At 39.0% G+C, this 23,940-nt stretch overlaps 1 protein-coding gene across 17 annotated transcripts in view; it reads right to left on the bottom strand.

The window, feature by feature from the left end:
• Positions 1 to 23,940, bottom strand: part of LMO7 (LIM domain 7) — a 197,436-nt gene that overhangs the window by 85,557 nt on the left and 87,939 nt on the right. For 16 of the 17 annotated variants that reach the window (XM_041730923.1, XM_041730922.1, XM_041730938.1 and 13 more), the window contains one exon: positions 8,601 to 8,707. In XM_041730923.1, the coding sequence (XP_041586857.1) occupies positions 8,601 to 8,707 (107 nt within the window). Of the gene's footprint in view, positions 1 to 8,600; positions 8,708 to 8,844; positions 8,869 to 23,940 lie in introns of those variants that run through there. The other variant, XM_041730933.1, reaches the window with a different exon arrangement.

Here is a 23,940-nt window from a genome sequence, read left to right on the forward strand (position 1 = left end):
AAATAACGTTATTATCAAGGAGCATTAACATAAAAGTATGCTTCCTAGTTTCTTGATTTTTTTCCCCATTGTATACAACTGGAAGTAAGCAGCAGCAAGATTTTTGACCTCCCAAATAGTGCCTATTGCTATTAATGATTTTTTTTTTTAGTGTCTAGGGTAAAAACCACAAATACTTTCGATATTATAATCAAAACGTTATGCTATTAGTGTAGCAGCCTTTTGATGGACAAAACAAATGGAAGATGCCCCAAAGAAGCAGCTAAGTTTTCTGTCTGATGGAAAACATGGCTGGAGTATGCATTTGAGTTCCCTAGAGATTACAAACACCTTTCAAAAAAAATTCATAAGCCCTACAAAAGTGTCTTGTTTTGCCTATCCAAAGGATAACTTCCTCTCCTCATGGCCAAAATGACAGACTTTTCTTGGAAATTAAGGAGAAAAAATGGGATGATAAAAGTAAAATGATAAATTTTTTATTTGGATTTATGTACAGATTGATTCTGGTTTTATGTAAGTTTTTGTTTCTAAAATATAGAAACAAACCTTTTTTTAAAAATGCAAACCAAACTAACATTTACAATTCTGAAACTATACAAAAAGTTGAGTTCTCATAAAAGGTACTAGAACTGTTTTTGGTCCCATGATGCCTGGGTGTCTCAGTCAGTTATATGTCTGACACTTGATTTCAGCTCAGGCCATGATCTCAGGATCCTGAGGGGATCCTGAGGGGCGTGGAGCCTGCTTAAGATTAAGACTCTTTCCCCCCCACACTCCCCACCTGCAACAACTCACTCACACATTCTCTCTCTTACTCTCAAAGAAAAAAGAATTGTTTTTGGACCTTCATATATAGGGGCAAAAGCAAATAACTTGGCTATCTGTTCTCTGGTTTCCAGGTTTGCTAGTCTAACAAAATAAACTGTAAAAAGCTGATTATATAAAATGTCAGAAAAATATACCCGTTTTAATATCTATTCTCAGTCAAAAGAAGGGATTACGTCTAAAAAGGCCTAACTTCTCATTAAAAAAAAAAAAAAAAAAAAAGGCCTATAGCTTAATTGTCACAATTTAAGGATGCAGGGACCAGATTTTCTTCCCTCCATGTTCTTCTGCAGGGGACATGTATCTTCATAAGGTCAAGAAGAGAGAGCCAAATTATGAAAATGATTACAATTATAATCCAACACCATTTATTGAGCAGGACTATATGCCACTTAACACTTTACATACCTGGCTTTGTAGTCATTACATCATCTTTGTGAGGTAGGGATATCCCCCAAATAGGGGTTACTTGCTAAGCTCCAAGAAAGCAGCAGTGATTTCTCTCTTGTTCACTGAGAAACAAACTCATCACAGGGAGGAAGAATAACCTAAGGTCATACAGCTACTAACTGACCGAATGGGATGGCACTAAACCCTTGTCAAGGGACACTTAAATCCCTGCTCTCATCCTAGATGCTTATCTGTTCATGACAACCGATGCACATTGATTGAACTTTGTGTTCCATCGTGGGGGATAGTGACAGAAATGTAGCCTGAAGTGTAGTAAAAATAGTTCAAATGAAATGTTAAGAAATTTTCAAGTTTCTTCATGCTCATATTCTTCAAATGATTATATCATAGTCAAAGTAATCGTATCAAAGTCAAAGGTAATTTTTGACTTTTTTCTTATTGGCCTTGGTGTTTAATGCTAGCCAAAGAGGTATCAAGGCAGGTAGCTTGACTTCAAAGGAATGAGGCTTACTATAAACTTGTTGACAACATTTCTTGAAGTAATTTTAGGAGTCCTTCTAAGAAGTGACTTCCAACATTGGTCCCTGCTTTTAAATTTTTTTAATTTCTTGCCCTTGAACAAGGGTTATATAGGCTATTCCAACTACCTATATAACCAATGTATTTTTCCACCCAAAAGCCTAAAGCATGTATTTAGATTTATCTCACAAAATGAAGTGACTTGTAATCATATAAAAACATTAAAATTTTTCTAAAACTTCATATAAGCTCAGAAGATCCTTCAAATGTCCATTAAACATTAATGATTATCATTTGCACATTAGCATAAAAATAAAGACTTCCACTGACTACTCTAAAAGGTACATGGTCCAAAGCTCCCATTTTAATGCATTACACACTGAGGTAAATACACATTTTTCTTTTAAATTGTATTACTTTTAGATTACTTTGCAATATGCCACATATTATTCTGGAATTATGAGTAAAAGGCAATTGAAACCAAAAGATCAATGGCTGCTTTGCCATATCTGCCTCCCAATTTTGAGAGAGAGGAAAACTTGACAAAGAAAAAAAGATAAGTTTCCATCTTCAAAGCCTGGCTTTAAAATGTCCAGGAAGTCAAAATTAACCAAAATACAATCTTCAAATAACACTTGACACTTAAGGTGTCAAGAACTAAGGAAATAAGGGAATAATGTAATTGTCCTTGTCCTCAAATAGTCACAAATCCAGGGAAAAATTAGATGCAGATGAAAGCAAAAGAGCTTTCAAAGCCCAGATGAGAAATCAGTGTCACTTCCCATTGGAAGTGTTTTCCTGATTAAAAGGTTGAAATGACTGTTCATCTCTATATACTCAGAGAAGCCTGTGCATTTACCTCAAAACAATGTACTCTGTGAACTCTTGGGGACACTTCCTTAATTATAATGTGAACCCGAAGGGCAGGGCTTAATAATATTTTGACTACTAAGAGTGGCTTCTGGGAATCTGATATTTAGGTAAGATAGAGAAAATGCACCATTAGTGCTTATTGTGTGACAAACAAGCAAATGACTTCTGACACCAAAACTTCCCCTTACTGAATTAAGTGCCACTTTCTACTCTGTAGCTCCAGAAATATATGTAAGCACACACACCTCACACATATACCCTCACACAAATAATCAGGTAAATCATACCAGAGTATAGCAAGGAACTCAGAGAAAAGCAATGTTTAACACGCCTCTAGTGACCAGTGAAGTTCTCATTTTCAAAACCGACAGGGCTAGCAATATTATAGTGCATGTAATGTTAGGTCTAATAAATTCAACGTATGCAGCCCTACAGGTAATAATTTGAAAGACAACAAAATTTCTTCAACAAAAATCTGTCCCTTTGGTTTTACCCTCTGAAGGATCTTTTTATAAAATAAATGCTAGCTGGTCAAGGGAAGCAAATTCTGTCATTCTCTCATGAATGAACTCATGTCAACTGCTAAGCAGATGAGCCACCAAGTAAGACTCAAGCAATGAATATAGATCAGGTGACTTTTGAATATAAAGACCCTGACGAGGGGGCACCTGGGTGGCTCAGTATCTCTGCCTTTGGCTCAGGTCGTGATCCCAGGGTCCTGGGATTGAGTCCCACATCGGGCTCCGTACAGGGAGCCTGCTTCTCCCTCTGCCTCTGCCTCTGCCTCTGCCTCTCTCTCTCTCTCTCTCTCTCTCTCTCTCATGAAAGAGAGATGAGAAAAGCCCACAATATCAAGTCTCACCCAGCAAGCCAAGACACAATCAGGCCCCATGGCTTTGGGGATATGAGGGGATGAAGAGCTGAGGGATGGAGAGTTGACATTCAGAAACTTATTTATCTATCCAAGAAGTTATTTAAGAACTAGAAATGAAGAGAAACTACAATACTACATAAAACTTCAGTTATTTATAGCTTGTCCCAGCATCAAACCTGCCTCCTATTCTACAACATTTCTTTGCAACTAAGCAGACTCTTTGATAATCTAACCTTGCAATTAAAGAACATTTAAAAACATGTCCATACATTTTTGCTGCTAGCCTTAAACAGAGCCTTGGCAACCCAAAAGAATTAATGCCCCCTTTCAGTAACTACCTAACAACAGAGAATAACTGAAAGGGATAGAGAATGTGTGCAGTACAAACTTCCTTTCTGTTTCATTCCCTTCTAACTGCTTGGTAGGAAGAGAACATTTCAAAATGGTAACATGAATTGACAGGTGGAAGTCACTATAACCAAGTTACTGATCCAAGTTTGGATGTCATTATTAAAAAAAACAAACAGATTACGATGTTGAGAAACTCATTTGAAAGGCATGGGGGAAAAAAAAAGTAAAAGCAGGTTTAAGTCAGAAAATGATGAAAATTACTTCAGAGTAGGTATATTTTTACTCACATGAATTAAAATCTTAAATAAATACTCATATATACATTCATATCCCAAGCTCAATTTGGCAGACTGTTAAAGAGTGCCATCTGGGAACCAGATTCCTGAGAAATGACTTTACAGTATTGCTGCAAAATCAAGCATCCTTTTGAAGCTGCAGAGAACAGTTAAATCCTTAAAATATCATTTTGAGCCTCTTTTATTTTTCATGAGGGAAATAACACTAATTTTGTTCCCAACTACTGTTCCTTCGCAACTAGTATGTGTAAAAAAAATTAATTTCTGTACCCTCCATTTGATAGACATTTTTTTCAAAACTGAAACATTTAAAGTTACACTTTATATCTAAAATATTAATACCCTAAATGGAAGAGCAAGTCTGTACTAGAAAATAATTTTTCTCCGCATGCCTGAAATATTGTGTTCAAAAGCATGGCCATCCTGTAATTGTACTATGAACAGAATGCATCTAAGGAAGTGCTAAAAACTGGATTGAAATGATAAGGGGGTAGAAAGAAGAAACATGTTTACAATCTGTTCAAATTTTCAGCTTAAAATTTCAATAAATAATTCATGAGAGCAATGGCTTAAATACTTGACTTTGTTTCTGAGTCAAATTGCTAAAAATATAAAATTAAAGCCATTAATATTCACTTTACCCTTCTGCCAACTTTGATTCCTCTAATCCAGGACAACCTCTGGACTACTCTGTTGAGTTGCTTTCTACAACAAGCAATTGCTCTGTGCTGTTTAATGACCAGATGCCACCCCGAAGACCATGACATTAGCTATAGGAGTGCTCCAGTGTGCTGGGCATGATGTTGTGGTCAGTGTGCTGGCTCTGCTACAGGCCTTTCAAGGTGTGCAAAGACAGCTCCATAGGCGTCACACCACCTCTTCTCTGTGGATCGTGTTTCTGAGTTCGGTATGAATATTTAGGAAATGGTTAATCATAATGATGCCATTATTCATTGATATAGAAGCTAAATTTTATGGCCTCAATAAACATCTCAACTAGGGTAAATTCAACCTCAATCTGCCATTCATGAAGGTCAACTTACAAACGTGCTTTTCCTTTTGGGAAAAAGTAAGTGTCAAGATGGATCCTATTTATTAAAGTCAGGAATGCTAAAATTAAAAGTATCAACTGATATTTGAATCTATGCAGTCCCAAAATAAATGAATAATTCAAACACACTTGGAAAAGTTCAAACTACTTCCTGCAGGAAGTAAAATAATTGTTAGAAAATTTAGATCACATATTAATACATGTAACTGTAGAAATATAAAGAGTATCCTAGTTCTACTGGACCAGTGGAAATTTTTTATTGGAAGTTAAAGTGCAAATCTGTAATTGCTCAAAATTAGGTTTTTGTAGTTAAGGCCTGGATTGTTAAAATTATTGAATAGCAACAGCTGTCTAAATTGGTTGTGTCTGCTCCTGCCACTCATGCCTACCACACAGGGTTCCCAGGCTCCATGCACGATCCATGTTTTTGTTTTTGTTTTTTAATCACTGCTGCCCTCTAACAAAAAATACCTCACTTTTGCCAGCATGGAGGTTTATCAACCCTCCTCTCCTATTTGCTTACAGTGTGCCATGCAAACATGCATGTTAGACCACACTTACAACAGGTCTGTGAACTAGCAGTGAGCTCTGGAGAGCAATTCAAATAACTAAGTACTTTGCCCCATTTTTGCTAGGTTTAGTGTATGCAGATGAGCGAAATAATGTCAATGTACTGACACATTACCGCACACTCAAATTAGAATGAGCTTTCCCAGGGATCCCTGGGTGGCGCAGCGGTTTGGCGCCTGCCTTTGGCCCAGGGCACGATCCTGGAGACCCGGGATCGAATCCCATGTCGGGCTCCCGGTGCATGGAGCCTGCTTCTCCCTCTGCCTGTGTCTCTGCCTCTCTCTCTCTCTGTGTGTGACTATCATAAATAAATAAAAATTAAAAAAAAAAAAAGAATGAGCTTTCCCTTTTAAATGGGCAAACATACCAATGCGGAAATGCATACATTATTTTATTAATATAAGTAAAATTTACATTTTTAGCAGAACGTAAAGTCAGTCGGTAGCCTTCATTTCCGCATGATTAGCTTGCTGGCAGAGCGGAAATAAGGAATTTTAAGTTTAAGTCAGAGTTTCTCAACCTCAGCGCTACTCATATGTGGGGTTGGAATATTCTTTGTTATGGGGACTCTCCTGTTCATGAAAGGGTGTTTAGCAGCATTCCCGACCCACTAGATGCCAGCAGCACTCCCAGCCCAACTACATGGACAGAACTATCTCTAGACCTTGCCAAATGTCCATCAGGGGAACGAAACTGCTCCCAGTTGAAAACCACTGGTCTAACTAACCAACACCAAGTCCTCTAATCTACAATAATGATAGGACGAGATGTGACCTACAGAAGTCTCTGCATTACTAAGAAAACTAAAAGCTAAGAAATACATGCATATTGAGTAACCAATAATTTGCTTTCCTGTAAACCTGCTTCCCTTTATAAAAATGCAATCTCAGGCCAGGAGAGCTGTGGCCAACATTTTTAAAGAAGCCATTTGTCAGCCTCCTCGGGTCTCGTAAGTGGGAGGCTCCCAGGCCCCCGTTGCAGCAGCCCCTGGCTGGCTGCGGGCACTCTCTGGTCCAACGGGACAGAATCATCAGGGGAAGTGCTCCGAAGCAGAGTCAAGGCTCTCGGGCGTTCCTGCTGGTACTACCTAGGCACACCTTTACGGACTTGTGCTTTCCCCTGAAACAAGTTGTTCTGCATACTTCCTACTACAGATCTCACTACGTGACCTCCCAGTTTCAGTTTGCCAGTGATTTAATTTCACTCGGGGCTGAGCCCAGGTACAGAGTTTTTTTCCTAAACACCTTAGACCTAACATCTCATGAAGCCAGCTCCAGGCAAGTTTTGCTGAGAGCATTCTTGGAATTAGAAGCCAAACGAGCATGTTTTGCCTCATGGGTAGTCTACTCAAACATCTGCTACAGAGTTTCAAAACAGTACAGCGGGGGTGGGGGGGTGGAGGGGAAACTTTTCCTTAAGTTGTCGCTGTTCATTAAGAATAAAGCATTTTCTAAGTGAAAACTTTATTTGCCCATCAGATAAGTCTTGAGAGAAGGCTGATTAGGAAAAATAAAACAAATACATCTGTGCAGTTATTTTTCATGGATATCAAGCATGACCTCACAATACTGCAGAAGTAAACATGCCATTTTGGTGATGAAACTGAGGAACAAACTATCTTCCAATTAATGAGAAATGCAGACAGACCCATCCCTGCTATGCACTTATCAAGGCTGTATAATTGCTAATTCAACAGAACTGGAAGCATGTAAGTTCAAAATGGCTTGTTCATTTAAAAATATATATTGTTAGGCTTAGAAAAGATGAATTGTATCTGGGCTTTTAGGTTTCACTACTAAAGGACCATGTGTACTATGACACATACAGGGTTATTTTTCCTTAGGAAAAATAATTGACCATTTTTAAGGTTTTACCATCAATTCTTAAATAGCTTTTAAAGCTATTACAACAGAGATATCAGCCATAAAAACCAAATCTTTGTCTAAAATGACAGGAACTAATTTTTTCCATTTCTATTATTTCCACAGCTAGGATACTGTATTTATTCTCTCCTTTCAAAAATGTTAATTAGCTTTAAGAGCCATGAGGAAGAGGTAGTCATTATTACAAAATCAAATCATTTTCCTGTCACGATTATCTGGTAACACGACTTTATCCTGATCTACTGAGAAGCAAATTAGATTTTAATAGATTTATAGGGGGGAAAAAAACAATCTCACGGGAGCTTAAAACCAGATTTCCTGAAACCATATACTCCTACATGACACCATTTTCCATCTAAAACACAACAGAAACACCTGCGCACATTTTCACCCCCCACTTTCATTTTCTCATTCATACTATTAAAATAGCGAAAAACAGTTCATCTTTAGAAATTATCCACAATTGACAAGGTCATTAGCATTCCATGTTGGTGCCAGGCATTGATGCCTTCCAAATTACAAAAGAAAGTCCCTTTAACTACTGTCCCAGCCTCATTTTTGTTAGCATGTCTTAATTCCAAATACATAAAGACCATGTGAAAATAATTCTTTTTACTCTACGAACTATAATATAGCCTCTCAATTCACTTTATGAGCATAATGTGCATCCTCACCATTAGCAACCAAACATTAGCATGTTGGACAAGCATTAAAATATAAACTATTTTAGTTAGTGTAGAGATTTAAAGTAACAACATGCCATGGTCTCAATTACAGACAGCTTCACATTCACAGTCCCTAAGCAATTTTTAAAATAATCAGTTTTGGATTCAGAACAGAGGACAACAGAGAAATGATTTTTCAGGAATCATAAAATCTCAGAAATTCTTTGCACTTCAGCCACAAGCCCGAAGCTTAAAAAATATATAACAAACAGTGAAACTTACCTGACGGTGACTCGGTTTGATAAATCCTGTAGATCCCCAGGATGGAAAAGCTGGGCTTCTTTCAATCCAATCTGTTCACAAGCTTTCAAAAAAACGTTTATATTATCCTGTGAAAAGAAGTGGAAAGTGATTGCTTAGCCGACCTCTCTCTCAAACAAAGGGTACAAATTTTTATGATAGAACTTCTAGGCTTCAAAGTCCAATCACAGCCAGCAAAAAAGGAGGCAGCGAGACCAGTGCATACATTTTTTTTAATTACATGGGCATGTATAGCCTTTCGGTTTTGCAGAGCACAAACGGTAGCGCTAGCTTATGCCTGGGCATACGCTGTTCTGTGATCTTTGTGACCGGCACGTTAAACATTACCTGTTACAGGACAAGTGCCTAGCCACTGAGCAGTAATCTACACTTTGATGTCAGCTCTGCTCTGCAAACAAACGCCCTCTTCCCAGCTTTGCACGACAAGCCTCACCTCTCCTCTTTAAAAATAACTCAGGCTACTGACATTCACCCACCCAGAAACTGTTGGCAGGGAAGAAACAGGAGGAGGAACATTCTGTTTCTGTGATTACAAATTACAGAACGACTGTGGAATACCACACCTGGAATCTGGGTTCGGTTGCTGAGCTGGCTCTTGATAGACAGGGAAACCATAATATAGGACCCAGGAGAAGCCTAACGTTCATTGGCTAAATCACATAGTTTAGGTGTGGTACATTATTCACGCCCTGCACCTGCCTCAGAAACCGCCTCCAAAAAATGAAACTCTACGTTGTCCTCGTAGCTTATTTCAAAAACCAAAATCCTCCTCTCACAAACCAGTGCTTTTCATTCCTGTAAACTACTGCCCAAACACTGGCTGCTACAGACACACATTTGGTGAGCAGATTCAGCTTGAGCTTCCCTCTTCTCCTTTACTAAGTTGAGTGGGTGAAGATCATATGGGGACTCCTTACCTTCTCTGTTAGGACTCTCAGGGAAGAGATGACCTGCTACGATGCCAACACACGTGCAGCCACTTACACACGTTGGCACCACCACATCTGTAGTGAGAGAGGGCCTCCCTGAACTCTCACCTCCCTAATGGCTGGCAGTGAGGAATCAAAAGACAACCTGCCACTTGGAGAAAGATGATTACTCTTTTCCCATATTGAGAAGCTAATCCTCACAAGAAAAGCCAAGGTAGCCCAACAGAGTAGGAGTGAATGACAGAGAAGCAAGGATGAAGAAGGTAAATTCAACAGCATGGACTCTTGGGAGAGTGAGGGGGTTTAGGGAAAGAGTAATAAGCAAATGTATGGCAAGAGAAAACCAATACTGACTACTAGGGACTCATGGACATTCAAAACAAAATATTCAGAAATGGGCAGAATGTATACTTTCAGTAAAAGGCAGTATGAACTACCTAGCTGAAAGTTGATCCATGACCCTTTTATTTTTTTCTTCTAAAATTTATTTAAATTCAAGTTAATTAACATATAGTATAGTACTGGTTTCAGAAGTAGAATTTAGTGAGTCATCACTTATATACAGCACCTAGTGCTAATCCCAACAAGCACCCTCCTTAATGCCCATCACCAATTTAGCCCATGCCCTCACCCACCTCCCCTCCACCAACCCTCAGTTTGTTTTCTATAGTTAAGAATCTTATGGTTTGTCTCCCTCTTTTTTTATTTTTCTTTCCCTTCCCATATGTTGTTCTCAAATTCCACATGAGTGAAATCATATGGTATTTGTGTTTCTCTGACTTATCTGACATATACTCTAGTTCTACCCATGTCATTGCAAATGGCAATGTTTCATTCTTTTGATGGCTGAGTAATATTCCATTGTGTATATATACCACATCTTCTTTATCCATTCATCAGTTGATGGACATTGGGGCTCTTTCCATAATTTGGCTATTGTGGAATCCAAAATTATTTTAATGAAAGATTAAAAGAATTTATAAGTCAAAAGTTGAACAACTCAGTGAAAGGTGTTCAATCTGACTTAGTGGGAAAAAAAGGGGGAATAACATATTGGCAAAATTCCAGCAGCAAAAGTGATCATTTTGTTAAGCTCACATATTTTTGAAAACCTTACTATCTCACAACTCAATGATTTAAATTAAAGGTTCTAAAACTGGCCTTCAGAGAAGCAGACAAGAACAAATGGCTTGGTGTCCTAGCACCCCAAATCCTACAGGAAGAAAAGCACATTTCTGAAGAGGAAGAATAAACCATTAGAAGTCTTCCCACCAAAAAGAAGAAGGAAGGAAGGAAGGAAGGAAGGAAGGAAGGAAGGAAGGAAGGAAGGCAGGAAGGAAGGCAGGCAGGCAGGAAGGAAGGAAGGAAGGAAGGAAGGAAGGAAGGAAGGAAGGAATTAAGTCTGTCTCCCCACAAAATCAATTTGGTTCTGAATGTTTAAAATATTATAAAATAGGGATGGGTGGCTCAGGGCGTGATCCTGGAGTTCCAGGATCCTGGAGTTCCAGGATCGAGTCCCACATCAGGCTCCCTACACGGAGCCTGCTTCTCCCTCTGCCTGTGTCTCTGCCTCTCTCTGTGTCTCTCATGAATAAATAAATAAAATCTTTTTAAAACTTTAAAAATTAAACATTATGACAAAGTTAAACTGAAAGTAAACCTATTGAATTGACAGCCAAAATAATTATTCATGGGTCTTCTAAAACCATAACAGCACTCATCCAGTTGATAAATATGTACCTATTGATAAAAATAAAGCCAAATATGCCTCAAAACCTCAAATAGGTGGCTATTTAGAAATAAACTACTTCAGGATCCCTGGGTGGCGCAGCGGTTTGGCGCCTACCTTTGGCCCCGGGCACGATCCTGGAGACCCGGGATCGAATCCCACATCAGGCTCCCGGTGCATGGAGCCTGCTTCTCCCTCTGCCTGTGTCTCTGCCTCTCTCTCTCTCTCTCTCTCTCTCTCTCTCTCTCTGTGACTATCATAAATAAATAAAAATTAAAAAAAAAGAAATAAACTACTTCAAATCTAAAGTGATTACAGTTCAATAGAGACAATTAAAAAAAAGATTATGATGAAATTCTAGTTTTAAATAAAGCCTTTAAAAAGCAGAGTTTCTTTTAGAGTTCAATGATGCTCAAGCTTAAAACAGACAAACTTCACAAACAAGGCCCCACACAGCCTATGCAGCAGAAACAAGTTGTATTAAGATCAGAACTGCAACCTAAATCCTGCTTATTGGACTCCAGCCCACTGGTAATTTCTTTTTTGCAATTTCAAAAGACCTAGGCAGAAAGTTGCCTAAGGGGAGATACAAGACTATAAAATAAAATTTTAATGTCTGCTGGAACACCAAGAAGCCACACCCACTCAACATATTAAAAGGGAAGCAGTTAGTCTTCATTAATGGGATCAATTTCACTTGCTACTAGCAAAGATAAAGTTAAAACATAGGACAAATATGAAACATCTTCTGATTAGACTGTTAGCCAGGACTCCAAGTTAGCTCTGCCACTCATCAGTTGTGTGGCTTTGAGAACATTAATTAGCCTTTCTGGCCCCATTTTCCTCCTCTGTGAAATGAGTAGTTTCTGGATCTGTACCCCATATTCCCTAGGGCACACACCTCTGTCCAAGAGGAGGGAAGCCCAGACCTCCCTAACCCAACGCTCAATACTTCACTTAAGTAAGCCTCTACAATTCCTGTACCCTGAGGACCAAAAGTGGCTTCACAACAACAAAACAAAATGAGGATCCCAGATCTGCAATAGCTCCTTCCAGTGTCATTTATCTAGGACATGAATAAAAGCAGACACTATATAAACAGACAAGGCAGGATGGCTTAAGATTTTCATATTCTCCCCCAAGCCCTCTACACTCCTTAGCCTAGAATCAATTACAAGGGTAATCATAAGAGGTGTAAGGGGCAAGGGTAAATTAAAGAGAGATTAGTGAACCAGGAAGAGTATTTCCTAACAACTGAGGAAAGATGAGGTATCCACAAAAATTTACCAACATTCCCAGGTTTATATTAGTCTACTGTGGCACCTCTATTGATTATCGACCACTACATAGCTAGTCATCCCAAAATTTAGCAGCTTAAAACAATAGACATGTATGATTTCACAGTTTTTGACAGTTAGGAATTCAGGAGTAACCCACGTTGGATGTTTCTGACTTAGAGGTCTCTGAGCAGGTTGTAGATGTCAGGCCAGACGGCAATCACCTGTAGATCCTCCTGGGGCTTGAAGAAGCAAGCCCTCTCCAAGGTGGCACACTCATAGCTGGCAAGTTGGGGCTGGTTATTGGCAGGAAGCCTCAGTTCTTTACCAAATGGACATCTCCATTAGGCTGCCTGACAGAGTGAACATTCCAAATGCAAGCATGATGGCAGCTGTAGTATCTCACGGCCTAAGTTTCAAGTCATCATTATTTCCTCAGTATCCTGCTGGTGACATAGGTCAGCCCTATTCAATATAAGGAGGACTGCACAAGAACATAAATAGGAAGTGGGATCACTGGGACCACGCACCACAGTTCACTCTCTAGACCCAGTGATTCAGTCACTCCCGCATGGAAAATACACTAACCCTTTCCCCAAAAGTCCTGGAAATGCTCACCCCTTTGCCAGATGAGCTCAAAGTTTAGAATCTCACCTAAACCAGATCCAAGGGACATCTGGGTGGCTTAGTGGTTCAGTGTCTGCCTTTGGCTTAGAGCATGATCCCAGGGTCCTGGGATCAAGTATCACATCAGGCTCCCTACAGGGAGCCTGCTTCCTCCATGTCTCTGCCTCTCTCTGTGAGTCTCTCATGAATAAACAAATACATTTTTTTAAATAAAATTTTAAAAAGTCAGATCCAAGTTTATATAAGGATCCCCATGTGTAGATCCTTAAGGATAGCCCTCAGACATAGTTCCTTTCAACCTAAATGTCCGTGAACTAAAGTGACAAGTTACCTATACCCTACACCCCTAACATACAGTGGTGCAGGGTAGCCTCTAGACATATTCTAGTTCAAAGTGTGGAGAAATTAAGGTACACAGGTATCACCAAGCCACAGAAACTCTGTAAGGCATAGAATGATAGGTCTTTCATTAGGATTCAAGGCCAGCAAACACCTCATGGGTTTTTCCTTCATCCTCTGGACTCTTGATTCTACCTTAAAATCATATTTTACTTCCTTGAAAAGTAGCTTGTGTTTGTAGGTATGTAGCTTTTTCAGTCTGCTTCCTGCCTATAAAAGTTTGGGGAACTAAAGGTCTTTTAATTTTGTAATCCTCTATCCTTTTCAGTCTACTATTACAGTGCTTCAGCAAATACACTTCTCTCAGTACTATAAGTCTTTTATGAATTTTATTGAACTTACTCTCATTAGATAAAAGCCACACCCACAAATCTCTTCAAGAGAAGCCCTTAGCCTTCTTGGTATGCCGAGATGACAGACAGACATCACCTTTATGCTTCTTAGAAGCCCTACTGCTTGACAAGACAGACTTCCAAGGTACTATTTGGATCTTTCCAAGATCTTAGAGGATTTTACAGCCACACCCTCAGCTTCACTTTCAGACCTTGTTTTCCTGCCAGGGCATTGAATTTGATCTTTCCCTGAAAGCCATTTCTCAATTCTAGCATCATTTACTGACTAAAAAGGCAGACAATTTTGAAAATCAGCAATTCCTGTGCCCCTCTTGTTTATCAGGGTATCCTTTGCTATCTCCTATTTTACTATCACCAGCAAGAGGAAGCCAGGCAGCACTTTAGCACACCATCTGGAAGTCTCAGCTAGAACATCTAATTAGATACAATGTTGAGGCACAAGGTAGTATCAGGAGGTAATCATTGGGACCACTGTAGAAGTTGGCTACAACACTTAGAATGCAAAATAGTTATCAATTTGGAGAAGATAAACTGTTTTTAGAAATGTTGAGTTTCAGACATCCACATCAAGATGTTCAACTAATGGTAAATTGGGTTTGGAGCCCATGAGAAGTATTTGAACTTAAACATTGGTTTGGGGAAATCAAACACACATTGGTAGTAACTGAAATGAAGGATGTGGATGAGCCCTCTTAGGAAAAGCAAAACAAAAGAAGGATTCACAATCCGACACCAATATTTACCAGATAGCTTAAAAACAAAAGAAAAAACACCTAGCAACCAAAGAAATCAGAGGAAAAGCAAAACTGCAAAGTGTTATGGAAAACAAGGGAAAAGAAGACAGAAGAGTGGCATGCTACAAAAAACTTCATCAAAGATGAAAACTGTTCAAAGAATTTGACAATCAAACAGAATCTTTAGCGAGTATAAACTCCAGGGTGTTAAGGAGTAAGTAAGTGACAAAGATCGGCCATTTACTACAGTGTAAATACTGCCCCAAATACTGAAGCTTTCTTCTCATTGCCCCCTATTTTATATCCTACTAGAGATTCCCTTCACTCCTTCCAAAGCTGCCATCTCTGGCCCCTCCAATGTTAGGATGCTCTGATTCTGAAAGGACATGTGATGGAGAGAGCAGTTCCCACTCTCATTCTCTGTCCCCGAATGTAGGACCTCTTTCTACTTCCTCCCAACACTTTCTGGTTATAAACAAAAACACAACTATTCATTTCTATGGGGTCTTAACTTCTGTCTCCATGATACAGCCTGAAGAGAGTCGTAAGAAGGATTGAGGCCAACATGAACATTCTAACACTAGACCCAGAGGTAATATGTGTCTTTTGCAACATGAACCCTTTCAGAGCTATTCATCCCACTTTCCTCCCAAAAGCACTTACCCAATAACATAGTCTCATGTCACTTCAGCAGATTGCTAGTCTCTTATCAGGGATGGAAGCAGCTGAGGAAAGTATCAGGGGCCCAGAGTTGAATTAATATATTTTAGCAAACTCCAATCAGTTGATATTAGGGCCCTCCTATTTTGTTATCTATTTCTCCTCATCCCATACCTCCATTTCTCCCATTGCACTTTACTAAAAAGTGCTAAGAATATACCCCCAAAGAACTGAAGAGTTTCCCAAACAAGTACAGGTACAGGCACATCATAGTGGCACTATTCACAAGAGTCAAAAGATAGAAACACCTAAAACATGTACATTAATAGAAATGGATAAAACAAATTGGAATATATTCATACAATGACATATTATTCACCCATTAAACAAATGAAGTACTGATACTTTCTACAGCATGGATGGAAAATGGACTTCCAAAACACTACACTAAGTAAAAGCTAAACATACAAATGTTACATACTCCATTTATAAGAATATCCAGAACAGATAAATCCTTAAAGACAGAATGCAGATTTGTGGCTGAGAGAAGTCTGGGGAGGAGGAGGATGAAATAGGAGGCAACCTAATAGGTAAGGGGTTTAACTTGGGAGTGATGGAAATGTTTGGTGCCTGCATAACACTGTGAATATACTACATGCCACTGAATTGTTCACCATAAAATGGCTAATTTTGTTATATGAATTTCACCTCCATAAATTATTTTTTGAAGGTGTCTTCTATAATGTGCTTAAAAATGTAAATGTCCTTTAAAGTGCTGATTCATTTATGTATCTCATTTACATAAATGGCATTGTGGTCTACATCTTTCTCTTACACATTTAACCATTCTGTTACACAAAAGTCTAAATCTTCTAAAACATGCTCAGAGCTGTAACTGTACCTTATAGGCAACAAGGGCCATACAGTCACCACCTTAAACCAAAGCTGCCAGAATGACATCACCTGGAAGTGTTCCCATCAATGAACCAAATATTCCTCATGTGCTCACTTTTGCCTGTTACTCCCAGTAAGTTTCTATGCCTACTTTAAGCAAGATTTTTTGATTAAAAAAGAGGGCACATTATCCAATTCCTCTGAACTAAGCACATGATAATGCAGATCAATTTATCCAACAGCAAGAGACTTGGTGACCTCAATTCCTTTTCTATTTACAATTCAGCACCAAAGCCCCTCCCTGTCTCCTGTTCCTTAGAGTTAACAGTGACAAAAGTTAGAAAGTATATGCCAACAATCAAGAGGTTGTAAGCACTGTTTGAGGCAGAGAAACCAAACTAAGTCTCTATGTTAGACTAAGAGTCTCTAATCAGCCACATCAGACTCTCCAGAGAGAGCATTCAATTACTACAAAGGTGATGCTCATGCACACAACTAGGCAACTGCTGGCCCAGCCTCTTGGTACTTGACATGGGGTCCACACACCATCAGCATCACTTGGGAGCCTGTAAGAAATGCAGACTCAAGCTCCACCCTAGACCCAACGCAATCAGAACCTACAAGAAAATCCTCCAGGTAGTTTGAGTCTTTGTAGACATAGTGTTCTGGAAAATAACAAAATAAGGAAAATATTTCTGACTAGGATTTACAGCAGTGTTTCTCCTTAGTATGAACACCAATCACCTAGGGATTATGGAGCTCACCATTAGGTCATCACCAAAAGTACTCAAATCCCATTCTTCTGATATATTGTGACCATTCAAAATTATTTTAAAGCAATTCCCAAGCATGGGAGTGATTACAATACACCCAAATTATAATCATTTTAATTATATAGTTTCCATTAAGGAAGTAGTGTGGTTGCAATTTTGATCAGTGGCACTAGTTTTATTATTAGAGACTTCATCTTCTATTTTAAGGCTTAGTGAATAAATGTAAGCATGTGCTAATTACAATACACAGGTAAACACACAGATCCAACTTCGATAGTTACTTGTGATAAAAGTACACAGCATATATTTATTCAGTTCTTCTCTGCAAAGAGCCTCAGTCATGTGCTGCTAGCAAAGGATTTGAGGACAAGGAGAGCAGTCAAGTTTTGTCACATGTGACAACAGGAGTAGGAACCAACTAGGAATATTTAAAGGGAATTGCCAAGCGACATTGAGGGCCCAGAGGATTAAACATGATAAATCACCAAGTGGCTGGCAGGCTTTTCTCCAGCGTTGCTTGGCAGAGTAGGAGTAAAACCCATACCAAGAGGGTTGAGCAGAACAGAGCACTGGTGAGCTAGGGCGGTGGAAGGTCAAAGGCATGAGGGCTGTGCTCTAGTAAAAGGCTAGTTACTGAGATGCTTAATCAACTTGGGTTACAATGAACCACACAGAAGCAGTGACAGGCTTTGTCAAACTACAGCATGGAGTAAGGTACAGTCTTCCGTGGTGTTCAAATTAAACTTCACATAAAAAATGAAGGAGTTCTAAAACTTACTCTGTTGAAAGAAAGGAGGAAAGGAACGAAGGAAAGGGGGAAGGGAGGGAAGAGGGAAGGGACACAAAATATTGAAATAGAGGCCTAAGAAGTTCTGAGACCAGACTTCTGGTTGCCAAAAGTGGGTAGACAAAATGGGAATAAAAGAAAAAAAAGTTCTGTCATCAAATTACCCACGTTCTCCATTCTGAACGAAAACAAATATATAATTGCTTAGTGAAACATGTCATGATGATGCCAAAACACATTTCATGAAGCAGTAGAGCACATTTAATGAAGGAAAACAGCATAGTAAAGCTTTAGAGCTAGCTGGAAATTCACACTCCTTCCGTGCAACTGTTCCCACCCCCTTTCCGAGAGTCACTTTTACAGGTGATATGTCTTGATCGTCAGGCCTTGTCTGAGCCTTTCCAGCCCCAGGGACTCTTTGCTTTATGAGGCTGACTCACTTTTTGTCATTTCTATGTCAAAAAAGTCCAAAGACTCCCTCGCTATAATTGTAAAACACTGATCCTAAATCTGCCTACTTAATGGGAACTAAATCTCGTCTTTCTTTCACAAGAGCCGCTTGGCTTAGCTACTTAGCTCTCCACCTCACACATGCCACACGCCCACAAGCCACCCCCAACCTCACATCTCCTCTTCATATACCCCCGGTTTTCTCGGTTCTCCTGTCATCCCAACTGGCCCTCCTCTGAATCAGCTGATTTTCTCAAGCTGGCATCCATGGAGTTCTTACCCTATGCCAGGCAGCATGCTGAGGCACTTTATACAAACTATCTCCAATTCACACTATAAAAGCTTATGAAGTCTTATTGTTTCTATTTTACACGTGAGTGAACTGAGGCCTAAGAGGTGTGTGAGTGACCCGAGGTTGTCCAGGAAGCAGTGGAGCTAGGACTCAAATGGAGCTGCTCCAGTTCCAGAGTCTGTGCTCTTCACCACTAGATTCGTTTTCACCACAAGTGAAACAAATCACCACTCATCAGTGGCTGAAAACAGGACAAGTTTATTATCTTCCAGCTCTGGAGGTCGGAAGTCCCAAATCAGTCTCCCTGGGTTAAAATCAAGGTGTTGGAAGGCCATGTTTCTTCTGGAGGCTCTAGAAGAAAATCCATTTCTTTCTTCTTTTCCATTTGCTAGAGGCCTCTTCCCTCCACCCTCAAAACCAGCAGCATCAACCTCAGTCTCTATCACACCACCATCCAATTCTCACTCTCTCTTCCACTTATGAGGACTCTCAGGATGATACTGGGCCCACCTGGATAATCCTGGAACTTCTCCCCATCTCAAGGTCAACTTTTTGGCACCTCAATTTTCCCTGGAACCCAATGTTCCCCCGCCTTACAACACATTGACTGGTTCCTGAATTAGAGCGTGAATATCATTGGGTGCCATTCTGCCTGTGACAACCATCATACTTCCTTACAGATAGGTTCCTGTTTGCTAGGTCCTCCCTTCCCAAAATGAAACATCTGTAGCTAAGATAGGACTCCAGATGTGGTCAATTACAAGTCATCACTTGATGGGTCACTAACCAGGGTCCTCTTGCAAAAGGAGAGTAACAGTGATTTTGAAGATTTACTGAGGAAATAGATATGTAATTGGCAGTTTCTGGGATATAGCAAGTGGTCAGTAAATGGACCTTACTTCTCTTGTTATAGGACACAGGTACTTCGCATTGTGGCATCTCTATCATGCTGAGATGTGAGATAACAATAACCAGTTCACAATAACATCACAGTTTGTAAAAAGATGACCTGTGCATTTTAATAGGCCAGGAGGCTAGTGAAATTTGGAGTAAGAATAAAGTGGATATAAAGAATCTGAAATGAAAATCATGTGATTTTTATCAAGTTATAAAATGCCTAAGTTTGCAGATAATATAAAATGGCTGGACTCCTTACGACTCTAGGTCACTTTAAATTGCAGATTTCTATATTCAGTACATTAACTATGCCTTATTTTTCCAACATCCACAAAGAGGACCAGATACATTTCCCATGTTTTTATTTCGTCTTTTTTTTTTTTAATGAAAATAGTACAAGTACAAAGCCCCAAGGCAAACTGCAAAAACTTCTCTCCAGGTTTACATGGATTTACATTCAGCTCCTTAAAAGTGAGCATTTGTATTCAACTGCTTAAGATTTTACCTACAGATATTACCTGGTCTACTTTTCTCCCTATTGGCTATACCAAGGCCACAACAACAGACACTTTGCAGGAATGAAGATGTGCCTAAAAGGGGAAGACTGGTAAAATGACTGAATAAACTGTAAATGAATAAAATGGGCATCATGTTAGGAAAATGCCCAGAGAAGAAACAATGCAGAGACTCCCATCCTGTCCATAAGAAACTCCATACAATGGTTACTTTGGGGGGAATGCAGGCCTATTGTTGCCACACTCCTTGAGAAGCCCGAGATGAGGATTCTATATGAAATCTAAGTATGCGAATGTTGGCTCAGATTTAAAAAAAAAAAACAATGTAAGCCAAATAAAATCCATCATGAGCCATTTTATGACCTCTAGCTGGTCTCCTGGACTCTACATGGGACCAGCTCAGTAATATGTTGCTTTAGAACTTCTGTGTGTCATGGACAAGGCTGGCTTCTAATGTGATTTTCTTTCTTATTAAATAACCACAAATCATCTCTTTAGTCATGTTTTTCCTGATGTTGTCAGGGAACAATATCTAAGATTGACACTGATCACTTTGACATTTGCAAATCTGCAATCTTATGTAAACTGACTCAATTTCCAATTTCTCCCTTGATTCTCCCCTTCCCTCCACCAACCCTCTGGCTCCTTAGTTTACTATCTCAATAAACTACTGATGGAAAAACCCTGGCTTCTCTGTCAACCTATTAGCAAGCGCTATATGGTATTTCATCAAAACAAACTCTGACCCCTTCTAGCATTTCCAATATTGTCACCATTACCTCTTGCCTGGACTACTGTATAGTCAAGAGTTCTCTAAACAACATAACAAGATACATATCCATATAGAAAGAGATTTATTTTATAAATAAACCCTAACCCTAACCCTAAAAGGAACTGGCTCATGTAATTATGGAAGCTAAAAAGTCCCATGATCTGCCCATTTACATGCTGGACACCAAGGAGGGCTGATGGTGTATTTCCAGTCCATGTCCAGAATCCTGAGAACCAGGAAAGGCAATAAAATGTTCCATTTTCAAGTAAATTCCAGTTTCAAAGCAGCAAACTTGAGACCCAAGAAAAAGCCAATATTTTAGTTCAAGTCTGAAGGCAGGATAATATCAATGTTATCAATGTTCTAGTTATGCAGTTAGGCAGGAGTCATTTTTTCTGACTCACAGGAGGATTGATCTTTTTGCTTTAGTCAGCCCTTTGACTGATTATATGAGGCCCACCCACACGGGGGGGGACAATCTGATTTCCTCAAGCTACTGATTCAAATGTTAATCTCATCCAAAACACTCTCACAGACACATGCAGAATAATGTAATAGGGGATCCCTGGGTGGCGCAGCGGTTTGGCGCCTGCCTTTGGCCCAGGGCGCGATCCTGGAGACCCGGGATCGAATCCCACGTCGGGCTCCCGGTGCATGGAGCCTGCTTCTCCCTCTGCCTGTGTCTCTGCCTCTCTCTCTATCTCTCTGTGACTATCATAAATAAATAAAAATTAAAAAAAAAAAAAAAACAGAATAATGTAATAATGTCTAACCAATTATCTGAACACTCCATGGCTTGTCAAGCTAACACAGAATTAGTCATTACAACTACCAAAACAATTCTTTAATAGGCCTTACTGCTTTCTTGATTTCCTTCAGTCTATTGTTCACAAACCAACTTGGTGATTTTTTAATTTTACATATTATTGAGGCATAATTCACATATAAGTCATAAATGTAAATGTATAATTCAATGGTTTCTAGTATATTCAGATATGTTCATCCTTTACCACAGGCAACCAATAACCTCTAACAAATTAAATTGCCCCCAATAGCTTCTCATCATGCTAGGAGTAAAATGTGATCTATCCACCAAAGCCTATGAAGCCTTGTACAATCTTGCTGGCCTACTTCTATCCACCTTGCTTCGTTCCAGAACCACAGTCCTTCTTGATCCAGCTTGATTCAGTCTTGATCCTCCCTCTTTTCCTTCTGTCCCAAAAAGTCCCATGATCCCCAGATTTTCCCCCTCCCTCACTTCATGCAGGTCCCTGATCAAATGCCAACTCCAGGAATAAGATATCTCTGAGCACCTTTTATTGAAACACTTCTCCATATACTCAACTCAATCATACTCTACCCATTCACTTTATTTTTTCACTGTAATTATTGGCAACTGACAAGATATTATATATTCTGCATGGCAACTATTAGTACCTTATGGGTTATTACTGATCTATTGATTATACTCCATGAGGAGAGAAACTTTCTCTCCCTTGCTGTGGCTGTGTTCCAAGATCTTAGAATAGTACCTGGCACATAGTAGGTGTTCAATAAATACTTTTTTTTTTTTCAATACTTTTAGGAAGGGAAGGATAGTTGTGGGCGTAAGGCTCATCAAATGACCAGTGTATTCATACCAGTCTTCCACCTGGGTTCTATTTATTATTAATCTCACTTGAGTTGTTTCCAATTTCTACATAACAAAAGGTTCCTAAAATGAGATGTTCCAAGCATTTTAGTATCTGAGTAAAACTATCACGTATGATATAACCTACTCTGAATCAATTTTTCTTTGACTCTACATGTTAATCATGCTGTTAGTTTAGGAATTCTAGTACATTAAATTTTTTTTAACAGATTGCCCTCAAGGCTGAAAGTTGGCATATGTTCATCTTAGATTTAAAAACAACTAGGTTTTGGAACTCTAGGGAAGTGCTCCTAAACTTGTGCCAATGCCATGACTAAGAAATTATGGCTCAAAATAAAACAGGAGTTTCCTGATTTACAGTCCCACATCATTATGAGGGTACTGAAAATAACTTTAATGTTAATACTAAGTTTTTGAGTTTCCATTCCTGGTGATACTTATCTTTACTGGGAGTTGGAGAGAAGTAAAGAGACAAAGAGACTCTTGAGGGAATCACCTAAAATTTCTTTTTTCTTTTTAAGATTTTATTTATTTATTCATGAGAGACAGAGAGAGAGAGAGAGGCAGACACAGGCAGAGGGAGAATCAGGCTCCCCAGAGGAAGCCCAATGCAGGATTTGATCCCAGGACCCTGGGCCAAAGGAAGGTACTCAACTGCTGAGCCACACAGATGTCCCTAAAATGTCTTTATAAATAACTCATTATCATTGACTTATTTATATGCCATTTATCTAGAAGTATTAAGACATTTGGATATTTACTATCTAATATTTGTTACCTTGAAAACAGCCAATGGACAATCCCCATTTAGTCGGTTTTCTCAACTTAATTATCAAATAACCCCAAAGTATTTCAAAATACTGAAGGTGACCCACAGAAATTCCAATACAATATATAGTAGAAGAAAATTAAAGTACAACCACAGAAAATGTCATTTTCAATGCATAAAGTGGCCTTTTTTCTAGCAAATGGACAGCTTTTATGCTACAATGTCTTACGTAAGTGTAATGCATTAAATGGCAATGCTACAGTACTCTCCTGTAACTTAAAAAAAGCACTCCACATTTCTGTTATTGGTCTTCTGTTTATAAGGAAAATAACAAGATTAACAAACTAGAAAAATAAAAATAGGTTAAATTTTATTGTTTGAGGCATTTTTATACAACTTGTAATGGGGGTTTACCCTCCCTTTGAAATAAAAAGATATCTTTAGTGTAGGTTTAATCATGAAACCACAATTGAGCAATTTTAATCAAGTTTATTGATATCATCTAACCTCCCCTGTCTCTACTAGGAAATGGAAGAAAAAATCATTTAACTCAATAAAACACTAAGGTCTAATTCCACATCTATGAAATTGTTCCAATACAATGACAGGGGAGAAATGAACAATAATTAAAGAACATGGTCATTTTTATAAAACATCTAGCCTTCATTAATTATTAACTGTGAGGAAAATGAGAACATGAAAACTAAATAAGAGTTAAGGCAGAAGCAGTGTTATGGGAGGGGACCTCAATGTTGTTTCCCATTCATTTGGAGATGGGGATCATTGCAGCCAG

The sequence above is a fragment of the Vulpes lagopus genome, chromosome 16 (assembly GCF_018345385.1).
Source record: "Vulpes lagopus strain Blue_001 chromosome 16, ASM1834538v1, whole genome shotgun sequence".
NCBI lineage: Eukaryota > Metazoa > Chordata > Mammalia > Carnivora > Canidae > Vulpes > Vulpes lagopus.